General features: G+C 35.1%; 1 protein-coding gene across 2 annotated transcripts in view; it reads left to right on the plus strand.

Moving 5' to 3' along the window:
- CMYA5 (cardiomyopathy associated 5) overlaps positions 1-9687 on the plus strand; it is a 103400-nt gene extending 93713 nt beyond the window's left edge. For both annotated transcript variants that reach the window (XR_012484774.1, XM_074282350.1), the window contains 2 exons: positions 2043-2216; positions 8035-9687. Coding sequence is in view for 1 of the 2 variants with exons in the window: in XM_074282350.1 (XP_074138451.1) it covers positions 2043-2216; positions 8035-8281 (421 nt within the window). In the remaining variant the exon portion in view is untranslated. The remainder of the gene's footprint in view (positions 1-2042; positions 2217-8034) is intronic.
- Positions 9688-13500: the final 3813 nt, after the last annotated feature.

A 13500-nucleotide genomic window follows, 5' to 3' on the forward strand; every position in this document is an offset into this window, starting at 1 on the left:
ACATATATATATATGTGTGTGTATATATACATGTATTTATAAACACATAAAAATCTTTCATTTCAAAACTAGACAAAGTTTTACTGCCTTTATTGAAAGAAAAAGTACTGAAGGTCTTTTAAAATTTGACTTCTTTCTGTATTACATGTTCAACTAAAAAAATCCAAGTTCATTCTGTTTTAACCTTCTCTAACAAAAGTATTTTTTTTTTCTTTTAATCAACCTCTTTGAAAATTAGTGGGGAAGAGGGAATGACCCCCATGGACACATTAAAATCATTTTGATAACTTCACCCAAGTTGTTCTTTTCCATGGTGAAAATTTCAAAATTAGAAGTTTCACAAAGGGAAGGCTATGAGGAATGAAAAGAAAAAACCCTACTTACTATACAATGTAAGAATCAAATGAGGTAACGGATTTGAAAGTGCAAACAATTGAGGTATAAAATATTGTTATAGTCAGGATCAAATCCAGATATTTACTAGGAACAGGTTATTATCATGCAATAGTCTAAAAGTCTTTAATTTATCACCAATGGCAGTATTTTATAATACTTTATCACAAGAAGGTAGCTTATTTGCTACAGTTCTGTAAAACAAATTTCTTTAAGAAATAGATGACATAAGGAATAATACAGACATACTCTTTGGTTTATAATTCTAGGCAAATCTTTCTGTAAATTACAAAACTTGCTATCACACCATTTAGTCATTCTCAAATCTTTAATATTGTTCCTATAGGATTGACTGCCCCTTTTAACACTGTTCACCTGTTTCAATACACCTTTTAATGATATTTCATCATAGTTGTTGGGACTTAATTTCCTTGAGCATCAATTAAGGATCAAGGCAGAATATGTCCAAAAAGAAAATATCAGAAAACATGATACAGTTGTTGACCTTGGAAATGACTTGTGATAATCAAGTATCTGGGGCAATTTCCAAATAAAATTTTGGTCATGGCCATTTCCCTCTGATTCTGTTACAAAGTAGGGGGACAAGATTTAGAAAATTCCAAGTTCAATTTATACCAAGATTGGTATAAATCAGTTTCTCATGTTAAACTTGAAAAGGCAGAAAGTGCTGCATAAACCTTAATATCATTGAAAGTAGAAAAGCTTCCTTGTTGCCTTAACTATTTTAAGAAGAAACTGAATGAGTCACCCACCATTACTAATAAAGAGGGAAGAAATATTAGAGGTTGCTTCATAACAATCTTCCTGTCACATAAGTAACTAAAGCATGGCAATAGGAACTCTTCATCTAGCATCACGGGAGGTTAGTGCATTCATCATTCAAGGGCACTAATGATGCTCCCAAGAGTCCTTTGAGAGTCAACCAAAACTCTTCTGAAAACCTGACTAAATAATAGCATAAAGAAAACCAGCTTTATTGTTATGTATGTTATTGTTTTTACTTAATGTTTGTTGTTTTTAATTGTTCATTATGGATACATAGCATATTGATACTTGAAATTAAATTAGGTTCCCACGTACATGTTTGGAAATAGTGGGATGCATTATTAAGAAAAGCTATGGAATCTCCTTCTTTGGAGGAACCATCTGCTTCTTGGAAGATGCACTGGATTATTTCCACTCCTATGATACTGAAAGAGAACTTATATTGAATTCATGTTCCTAAATTTACTTTTTGCTATTTAAAATAGAAATCCTCTCATTACTCTCCATCTTTTTGTTATATTGGATTTAACTCAATTCAATTTATATTAATTAACTGTTATGTATGCTTTGAAAATATCTCCTAATTCTTCTATCCCCAATGGAGGTGAAATATGGTAAATGAACAGGAATGGAAAGTGGATTTATAGAACAAATATTGAGGATTTCAGAAAAATCTTGATGACTGGTCAAACAAATTTGAAAGTACAGTGATGCAAGAAATGTTTTAGTCCCTTTCTGGCAGATTCAAGAAAATTTTGACTCCTAAATAAAGTAGACTATAACAACTGTGAACATTCATGAAATGAACATATTGCAATCATTGTACTTGGTGACTATTTTAATTTTATGCATGTTACTTACAGAACTCCATCTGTTCTGGGTGAGCAACTACCTCCCTGTGGTCAACATTACTGGGAAACCACAGTAACAGACTGTCCAGCATATCGTCTTGGAGTCTGCTCCAGTTCCAACATGCAGGGCAGTGCTCTGGGACAGGGAGATGCTTCTTGGTATATGCACTGTTCTGAACCACAGAGGTAAGTTAAATCCACATGGGTATAAAAGAGGTGTGTTTATGTATATTATTACTTATGTGTATTATGTGTTTATATGTGGTATTTTAAGGCAGTGTGCACTGTCTTAAAATCTGAAATGGTCGTAAATTTGTTATTAGTGTTTGTGGATTGGTTATGGGTTGGTTTGTGGATAGGCCACACAGTTAATAGAGAAATGGGCCTGGAGCCAGGAAGGCTTAAATTGAAATCTAGTCTCAGGCATTTACTAGCTATGTGACCCTGGGCATGTCAGCCTCTGTCTGCCCTCAGTTTCATAGTCTGTTAAACGGAGATAACAACAGCATCTAACAATCAAGGTAGTTGTGAAGATAAAATGAAAAAGCATATAAAAACACTTTGAAAATCTTTAAGTGCTATATAAATTATAGCTTTCTTATTACAAGGGAAGGAACACATGTAGTTAGGAAGACTGGTAAAGATTTTGTGCAAAAGATGATTGTTGAGGAAAAAACCAAACCTTGAAGGAAATGATAAAATTCTCCCTATTTTTTTCTCTTTCATAAATCTTCTCCAACAATTCTTTTTGTTTGTTGTTATTGTTATTTTTCAGTTGTTTATGACTAATCATGACTCTATGAAGTAGAGCTGACCAAGTCCTTCTATCCTCCACTATTTTCTTGAATTCTGTCCAACTTCATTATTCCCCATGACTCTATCCAACCCCTTCTCTACTGTCCTCCTTTCCCTTTGCTTTCAATCTTCTCAACATTAGGTTCTTTTCCAGTGGGTCTCATCTCATTATGTGACTGAAATATTTAAGCTTAAGCTTAAGCATTTAGTATTCACCTTTCCAGTGAATAGTCTGGATTAATTTCTTTAAATATTGACTGGTTTGATCTCCTTGCTGTCCAAGGAACTCTCAAAAGTCTTTTTTAGCACTACATTTGAAAGCTTTGATTTTGAAGTGCTCAGCTTTTCTTATAGTCCAATTCTCCCAGCCAAATGTTACTACCAAAAAAAAAAAAAAAAGAAAGAAAAGAAAAACCAACCCGTACCTTTAATGTACAAATCTTTGTCAGCAAAGTGATGACTCTGCTTTTTAATATGCTGTTCTTATTTGCCATAGCTTTCCGTTCAAGGAGTAAGCATCTTTTAATTTCATGGCTGTAGTCATCATTTGCAGTGATCTTTAAGCCCAAGAATATCAAATCTGACACTGCTTCCATTTCTTCTCCCTCTTTGTGCCAGAACATGATGGAATCAGTTGCCAACAACTCTAACCTGCAATAATTTCTTTCCTTTCTACTATCCATAACAAATTAGATGTACCACACATTTGGGTACTTAATTGTGGGCTACAGTCCAGAAGCTCAGGGGTTCTCTTAAGTACCACTGTTATATTCTGTCTTGTATTGTCCTCTAATTATTGTTTTGTGCCTGTAAGTCTTGTCTCATGTGCTAGATTCTGAGTTCTTTGTGGGACAAGACTACATCAAATTCTTTTGTACTCTCTTCCTCCTACACTTGTCTAGCACAGGACTAGATAGTCATTCAGTCAATAAGCATTTATTAAGCCCTTATTGTGTTGAGACACTGTACTAGGCAGGGGAATAAAAAAAAAGCAAAAGACAGTCCCTACTCTTAAGGAGCTTACAATCTAATAGGGAGATAATATGCAAGTAAATAGATATCAATAAGCTGTATGTAGAATCATTATGAAATAGTGACGAGAGGGAAGTCACTAAAATTAAGAAGCGTTTGGAAAGTCTTCCTGGAGAAGATGAAATTTTAGTTGATACTTGAAGGAAACCAAGGAAGCCAATAGGCTAAGATCAGGAAGGAGTATATTCCAGGCATGGGGGACAGCTAAAGAAAATGGCCAGAGTCAAGAGATGCAGTGTTTTATTCAGAACAAAAAGGAGGCCGGTGTCCTTGGATCAGAGATGATGTGGTAGGAAATTGGGTGTCAGAAGACTGGATGGGAAGGCCAGGTGCCAGAGGATGCTATATTTGATCCTAGAAGTGATAGGAAGCCATTGGAATTCTTTGGGTATAGGGGTGACATTTTTGGGCCTATGCCTTAGGAAAATTATAGCAGATGGATTGGAATGAGAAAAGACGGGCAGTCTCACCAGCAGGCTATTACAATAGTCCAAGTTTGAGATAATGAGAGCCTAAACCAGGGTAATAGCAGTGCCAGAAAAAAAGGCTTTTGGGAAATGTTGCAAGATGACATTGATAGGCCTTAGCAACAGATTGGATGTGGAGAAGAAGGTGAGAGATAATAGGGAGTTGAGGATGATACTAAAGTTGCAAACCTGGTAGTAATAAGAAAATTGGGAACTGTGGTAGTAATAGGAAAGTAAAGGGAATGAAAAGAGTTCAGTTTTAGACTGTTAAGTTTAAGATATCTATTAGACATCCAATTCAAGATTTCTGAAAGGCTGTGAAAGATATGAAATTAAAAGTCAGCAGAACATTTAGGGTAAAATATGCAGAAATGAAAAGGATAACCATAGAGGGTATGTGTATATATATATTGTATTTAACATATGCTTTAACTTATTTAACATGTATTGGTCTACCTGCCATCTGGGGGAAGGGGTGGGGGGAAGGAGGGGGAAAATGGGAACAAAAGGTTTTGCAATTGCCAATGCTGAAAAATTACCCACACATGTATCTTGTAAATAAAAAGCTATAATAAAAAAAAGGAAAAAAAGAAAAAAAAAAAAAGAAAGAAATACCAAAACACACACAAAAAGAAAATGATAACCATAGAGATGGTTATGAAATCCATGGAAACCGATAAAATCACTGAGTGAAATAATGTATAAAGGGTCCCCAGAATCCTATGGGACTCATAGTAAGAGGGCATAACCTGGATGAAAATCCAGCAAAGGAGAATGAGAAGGAATGATCTGGTAGGAGAAATTGAAGAGAGTGGTATTTCAAAAATATAAAAAGAAGAGAATATCTAGAAGAAGATGATGATTTACTGTCAAAGATTATAAAGAGGTCAAGAAAAATGAGGATTGAGAAAAGGCCATTGGATTGGGCAGTTTAGAGATAATTAACTTTGGAGAGAACAGTTTTAGGGGAAAGATGGGGCCAGAAGCTGAACTGTATAGGATAACAAAAAGAGTGAGAGAAGAAAAAGTGGGCCTTCTCATGGCATTTAGCTATAAAAGGCAGAAGAGATATAGGACTATAATTAGAAGGAATTGAAAAATCAAGTGAGGGTTTCTTGAGGATGAGGGAGACATGGGCATTGAAGGCAGGTGATAGAATGAAGATGACTGAAGGGATTATCACTTGAAGGAGATGAGATGAAATGGAATTAATGGGCTTAGCCACAATAAGGAAAAAAGCCACTTTATCATATGAAGCAGGGATGGAAGATAATGGCGGAAGACATTTCAGTGATATGAGAGCAGTAAAAAGAAACAAGAGGAAGGTCATGGAAATAGCCTCAATTATTTCTTTAAAATATGAGGCAAAATTCTTACCTGAAAATGTGGGGGGAGGCAGAGGTTTGAAGAGGGATGAAACAGTCTGGAAGAGTTAGTATGGAGAGTGAGGTAGTGAGTCAATAAGGGAAGTGTAAAAAGATTGCCTAGCAGCAGTGAAGGCCCAATTTCATGAAACATAAATGTGGAGTGGATTCAGGCAGAATAGTTATATGATTTTCCCTACTTTCATTTGAGGGTGCATGTGTGTAGGAGTGAAGGATGTGAATAGTAGGGAGTCATCCAAGGCTGAAGCTTGATATAATGTAGTCAGTGATATGATAAGGGGTTCATGACTTGAGAAGAGGACAGGGTAGAGTTGAATTAGTTCTCAAAGTGTTGAGATGAGGAAAAGAAGAGAATGGTTTGTACTAGGGAGATAGCCTGGGAGAAATTTAAGGGGTTGGTGGATTGGTAATTACATTACGGATAAAGAGTAGCATTTGTGGGGGAAAACAAAGGTAGAGATGCATTTGTGGGTGATGGCAAGATCAAGAACATGGCCATCTTCGAGTGTGGCTGAAGTGGAGTGGAAGAATATATATAGTGAGAAATGAGTAAAGAACTGAGTGGTTAGGGTGTTTGAGAATCAATATGTAAATTGAAAATCCTTTAATATAATAAAAAGGAGTTGAGAAGGAGAGAAAAAAAATATGAACCAAGTACTGAATTCATTGAGGAAGATAGGGGAATGAGGTGGAGATCTGTAAATAATAACTACCATGATTTTGATTAGATGATAGGTATGAATTATATGAACTTCAAAGGAGGAGAGTAAATAGGTAAATAGAAAGTTCTCAACAGATAATTATTGAATAGAATAAATTTGAATCTGGGAGGAATCTGGGAACAATTTGGTGTTGTGGGAAAGTCGTGGAGTCAGAAGATCTGGATTCTAGTCTTGCCTCTGTTACTTATATTTATGTTATCTTAGGAAAATTGTAGCCTAAGTTTCTTCATTTGCAAAAAAAGAAGAGTTTGATTAAATTATCTCTCAGTTCCTTTCAACTCCAAAGCCCATAAAGCCAACTACAGCTTGGTCCCATTAGTGTGAATAATCCCATGAGGAGGTAGCATTATTTGAATTCACACTATTTAAAGTATAATTATATATAAAATATGTTAACTGGTTCCAATGGAAGTATACAATGAAAATGTTTGAATGAAAATCTGAATAATAGACTACTTCACAAGCTTTGTTATTCACATAATGAGGACCTATGTGTAAGAAAACCATGTTGTTATTGACAGGAAGTTGGGAAATGGGATCAGCTTATGAGGGAAGTAATTGAGGATCAGCCAAGTTTACCAAAGTGTAGTATAGGAAAAGGGGGTTAGACATTTATAATGGAGCTGGAAAAACTGGAGATGTGTTGCTAAGCTTTAAAAACCAAACATAAGAATTTACATTTTATCTTGGAGGCAAATAAAAGTCATTGGATTTGTGATCTTGGAGCTAGCACAAAAAAGAGTCATAGGATTATAGATTTCTGGCTGGAAGAGAATTAACAGCCACTGAATCCAACCCCTCATTTAACAGATGGACAAACTTAGGTGGAAAGAGGTTTGACTTGCTTGGTTCACATAACTAGTTAAGTGTCTGAGGAAAGATATGAATTTAGATTCCAAGTGCAACTTTCTCTCCACTGCACCAAGTGTTGCCTCAGAAATCAGCTAGTCTAACTCTCATTTTATGAGATGAACAAAGCGCAGGCTAGAGAGATTAAGGACTGGTCTGAGGTCACACAGACAGTAACTGGCCAAGTTGGAAATCAGGTCTTTTGACTCCAAATTTAACATTCTTTCTGTTGCCTTGTCCATCTTTCTAAAGAATGAAGCTGAGCAAAATTATTCATCTTTTCTTCAACAAACTTGAACAGAGTTCCTTATGTAAATTATAAAACTGTAAAATTAATGCATTCTCAGAGAAGCAAGACAGCAGAACATTTTTTGATACATAGAAGCCTCCAAGGAGTTTTTTATTCAGAAGAATGACAGTCAATGAATGGAACAGCTGAAAGGTGTAGGCAGTTGGAAAAGAATGAAAATTTTTTGGGAAAAAAGTCAAAAGGTTACAGAGGGTCATATTGATTATTCTGAGATGGCCTTTTTATAACAGGATGGAAGGGAAAATATAATATCTTAATCATTTGGGTTCTTGTTATGGTTATAGTTGAGTTACCAGGAAGGGTCCAGTTAAACACCTAGCAAGACATTATTTGCTAGGCCATCCTTTGTATTCTGGCTAATAACTAGTAAGTTAATCAAGGTATATTATTTTCACAGCTCAGATTTATTTTAATTTCTATACTCTTCATTCTGTTTCATTTCAGGTATAAGTTTTTCAGCAATGGCACTGTGAGCAACGTCCACGTGACTGAACACGCGGTCAGAGTGGGCATTCTGCTAGACTACAGCAACCAGAGACTTTTATTCATAAATGCTGAGAGTGGGCAACTGCTCTTCACCATCAGGCATAGGTTCACTGGGCCCATTCACCCTGCCTTTGCCCTAGAGAAGCCTGGACAATTCACCCTGCACCTAGGGAAAGAGCCTCCAGATTTTTTGAGGCATAAATAATGATTTGCTTTCAAAATAGTGATATTTGGAGGAGAAAGAATTCACATTTAAGGGGTCTGTTCTTTCCATGGATCCTTAGTATATGTGTCCACACTTACACCCACAACTACTAATGACAATATTACATATGCTAATAATAACAGCACACACAGGACATTACCTTTCATTTGTGTGGCCTTGGGTGAGAAAAAAGGTTGAACAACCCCATACCTATTGAGTTATACTCAAAATAAATTTCTAAAGTAAAGGTTTGGGTTAGATCTGTGGGCCAAAATGGAGAGAGCCACATTCATACAAAGAAATTCTCTCTTCATTATCAAGGAAATAATTGCCATGATGGACAGTGGAGGAAAAGGAAAGTGGGAATGATGATGACCTACTATATGAATGAGTTGCTCCCACTAAAGTAGAACATCTGACTCTTTCCACAGGGGAATAAAACATAATATGTCCTAAGACATTTCACCATGACAAAATGAGTCCCAGATGTGGAATAATATCTCTCACTCTGAAATATGTTATTGTTGGAAAGGTTATAATGAACTATTGTATAATATTGTATACTCTTGTACATGAGCCCCTTTCTCTCTTAAAATCAAAATGTAGACACTGCTAGACTTTAGGAATTTGCTTTTCTATAAATAAATGGATAGAAAATATAAAATAAAAATGGTGGCCATGAAGATGTTATTATACACAATGAATTATAGATCAACTTATCTATATATCCTATATATCAACTTATCTTCTCAGGAATACCTGAGAAAAGCTGATGGGTATTGTATCTCTAGGGGCTGAGTTTTGATTAATTTTTAAAATGTGAAAATGATACTTTAAAATCTTCCAAAAAATAAAAAGTATCAGTTCATTAAACAACAAGATCAGCTATGAGAAAAAGAGGGAATTTTTATGTTTATTTAGGTTATTGCTTCACACTAGATATAGTTTTTAATAACATGTTATAGCTTTTAAGAAGCACGTTTTAGTTTTTAAGAGCATGTGTTTTTTTTTTTTTAGTTCCTTTTGTCATTACATCACAGTCATTTATGAAAACAATGACAAAAACAACCCTTTTCAGACCTCCCATACTGAATTCCTTCCCCATGTAAGAAGGAAAAACAACCAACCAAACCCATTCACCCACCCAATCACATACACACACACACATCTGGTTCAATGACTACATCTGAAAACATATTCAACTTTCTGCTGTAATATTCCCTGGAGTATGCTAGAGCCAGATCAATCTGGCTCAAGAAAGCTGATGGTTGAATTTTGAGTGTGAACATTTGCACCTGGGAAGTTGGCTAACAATAAAATTAGATCTTGATTTATTGTTATGGGTAATGTCTAGACTTAAGAAAGTTATGGGGAAAATATTAATGCAGATTAAACTTTAAACTGTGTTCTGTGTACTTTTTTTGTTTGGAAAGCCAGTTGTTAAACCTTTATCAACATATCCCTTATAGTCCCCTCCAGATAAAATATTAAAACACACTCAAAATCAAAGAATAAGCTTAAAGTAGACAAATCTTGACATGCTTTTAAGGCTCATGTTGCTCTCATTCTTTGGGGAAGTTTTATATATGTATGTGTGTATCTGTGTGCATGTTTATTTATTTTCTGAATCTCTCAGCTAGGAAGGATCTCAGAGGTCCTCTGGTTTGACCTGCAAATGAATAAGAATCCCTTTGACAGCATCCCCAACAAAGGATCCTCCAGCCCTAACTGATGATCCCTTGGAAAGGAGCCACTACCACCTCCTGAAACAGACCAATCCACAAGTGGCTTCTCTAATTATTCATATTTTTCTTCAACATAAAACTTAAATCTGTCTGGGTTATTTCTACCCATTGTTCCTAGTTATAACTTTTGAGATTGAGCAGAACAAATCTAATCTTTATTCTAAATGGAAAGCCCTTCCAGTTCTTGATTACACTTATCCTGTCCTCTTTATCTTCTGTGTTTTGGATTAAACATAACTAGTTTCTCCAACAGATAATCATGGTATACTTACCTATTCCCTTATCATTTTGGTCACTGTCCTCTGGATTAGCTTCAGTTTGTCGGTATCTCATGTAAGATGTGACATCAAAATTGGGGGTAGAAATGGTGAATTTATTATATAGAGAACTTCTGGAAAAGAAAAGGAAACTAAATTTGCAATATACAATTTTTGAAACACATTCGTACATATCTGTATGTATATGTATTTTGTGTACACACATATGTATGTATGTGTGTATATGTAGTCTGATCAAGACTAAGTACAGTGGAAGTATCACTCCCGCCCCACCTTGGGACATTATACTTCTTTTAGGAAGTATAAGTTGGTGTGAGTTTTCTATTTGTAAGGAGATAATGTTGAGCTCACACTGCACTGAAATGACTGAATCTTTCCCCATGTAAACTGTCATCTAGACCCATCTCCCTGCTTTTATATTTGTAAAGCTGACTTTTTTTTTTTTAACTTTTTGATTATCCTTATTAAATTTTACCTTACTAGATTTGGCTCAACATTATAGCTTGTCTATATGTTCTTTAAATCCCAACTGTCATCCAACACATTAGCCATGCTTTCAGCTTTACATCATTTGAAAATTTGATAAGCATGCCATCTGGGCCACAAAGCAAGTCATTAACACAACTATTAAGCAGCCCAGAGTCAAGGACAAGTCCCTGGAGTGCTTCATTAAAACATCTCTCCAAGATGATATCGACCCACTGATGAGTAATCTTTGCATCTGATCATTTAATCAGTTCTGAATGCACTTAACTATATTATCATCTAGCTCATATCTTTCCATTTATTCACAAAGATAGTAGGAGACACATTATCAAATACTTGTTTAAATACAGGTAAATTATGGTCTAGCAATCCTGATTGAAAAAAGAAAGCAAAAGAAATGAGGTTAGTTCAGTATGACCTGTTCTAAAATAAATGGATAAGTAAAAAACAAAGCAGAACAAAACACATATATATGTATATGTGTAAATATATATACTTATGTGTGTATGCATATATATTTATATTATGTATGTATGTACGGATGAATGGAAATGCTCACCATGAGCCAAGCACTGTGCTAAGTGCTGGGGACAAAGATACAAAAAATCTGGACTAAGGAATCGAGACATCCCATGATAATTCAAGATTTCTAAGGTAAAAAGAGATTTCAAAATAGATTTTTTTTATTCTTCTCAGGTAGTTTAGAGGACCATTGATTTGGAATAGGAAGGGACCTTGGATGCTATCTTGTTTACCCTATCATTTTACATAAGAGAATGAGACTTGCCCAACATTGCATTGGCAATAAATGGCAACATTGAGAAGTAAAGCTAAGTCCAGCCGGATGACTCCATAGTGCACAGAGTTCTAGGCCTCAAGTCAGAAAAACCCATCTTTCTGAGTTTAAATTTTAAAAAAAGTTCTCAAATGAAGAAGAGGTGAGTACTCCCCCCCCCCCCAGGCAATTGGGTCAAGTGACTTGCCCAGGGTCACACAGCTAGGAAGTATTAAGTGTCTTGAGATCAAATTTGAACACAGATCCTCCTGACTTTAGAGCTGGTGCTTTATCCACTGTACCACCTAGCTGCCCCAGAGATGAGTCCTTTTTAAAAGAAATATTTCCCATCTTTTCAAAGGAGACAACATGATACAAATGTAAAGTCTGACTCCTAGCAAAGATTTTAGAGAAGTTGTCATTTCCTTCCCCAGCTCATTCATTTATGGATGAGGAACTAAGGCTAAGTCATTTGAAGAGAGTCACACAGCTAGGAAGTGTCTGAGGCCAAATTTGAACCAGCATCATACTCCTACTCTAATTAGATCAGGGATTCCTTACTCATTTGAGTCATGGACCCCTTCGATAATCTGGTGAAACCTAGGGACCCATTGTCAGAATCATGTTTTTAAATACATAAAAAAAAATACATAGGATTACAAAGGAAATCAAGTATATTGAAATACAGCTATCAAAATATTTTTAAAAACTCAAAAGCTCATAAATTTCAGGTTATGGACTTGAACAAAGAGTTATAGTAATTTCACTTTCAGTCTCAAGTTTCACAATTCACTTTGGTTTATTTTTTTGTTTGTTTGATTGGCAGTTTATTAAGCACACTTCTTTGGTACCTTTTCTGTAATCTTTTAAATTATTTACACATGGACTGGCTTAAAATGTATTTCATAGAAATTATCTAAAAAAGAAAATAAAGAAACTGCATATATATATATGGATAATCAGCTGAAATTATCTAAAAAAAGAAAAGAAATTTCATATATATATATATATATATATATATGTGGATAATCAGCTGAAATGTACACAAGAAGTCCTTTAATTTAATCTGTTGTTGTGCTTACTAAAGAGGCTTATGAAATCTCAATAGGTCCCTTTCATCTCCTTTGATTGTGCACTGGAAACCAGGTGTTCTTTCTACATTCATCATGAGTCTAAATCTGTTTTAAATATTCTACTGTGAAGATTGAATAAGAGCTTTTTTTAATGGAAGCTCATTTACATGGCCAGTGGAAGACCCCATTCTTCTTCATTTAGTTTTTATACTAAGCACATTTTGTCCTTAAAATTGGAAATAGGTACCTAGATTCAAGTTTTCCCCTTTTTATGCTCTTAAAGAGTTGTGGGTGGATGTTCAATTTCATTTTCATTTAGGAATGTATTATGGCCACTTAGGAGAACTGAAGTATAAGGGGTAGGTCAGAACTCCTGCAGCTTTCCCTAAAATGTAAAAAACCTATTCAGAAGTGCTACTTTGAATTTTTTTTTCATTCTTGCCTTTCACCATGGTGCTCCTGGTGAGCTTTTGTAAAAACATTATAATAGGACAATATATATTATATTGCTCAAGAAACTTTTTAAAGAATCACAAATTGTGCATGCCAATGTTTTTAGAAGGATTTTTTTTTATCATAAAGTTTTATCTTTATATATCCCATAGCCTAGCACCCCAACTCTGTGGTTACATAGATCTGGTTCAATCTTACAAGGCATTTCATACGAATCTCTCTATGGCTTAAGATTTCTTATTTCTCTGCTCCTGTTCCCTCTTCCCTCCCCTGCCTTCACCTGCTTTCATCAGCTTCTGGAAACATCCCATTTTATCTCACTTTGGTCCCACCTGGGGATTTCCAGGGAATATTCAAATATAGTTTATGTCTAAGTCCTGCAAGTAGTTAGGCTAATAAAATATTTTAA

This window comes from Sminthopsis crassicaudata, chromosome 1, assembly GCF_048593235.1.
Source record: "Sminthopsis crassicaudata isolate SCR6 chromosome 1, ASM4859323v1, whole genome shotgun sequence".
NCBI lineage: Eukaryota > Metazoa > Chordata > Mammalia > Dasyuromorphia > Dasyuridae > Sminthopsis > Sminthopsis crassicaudata.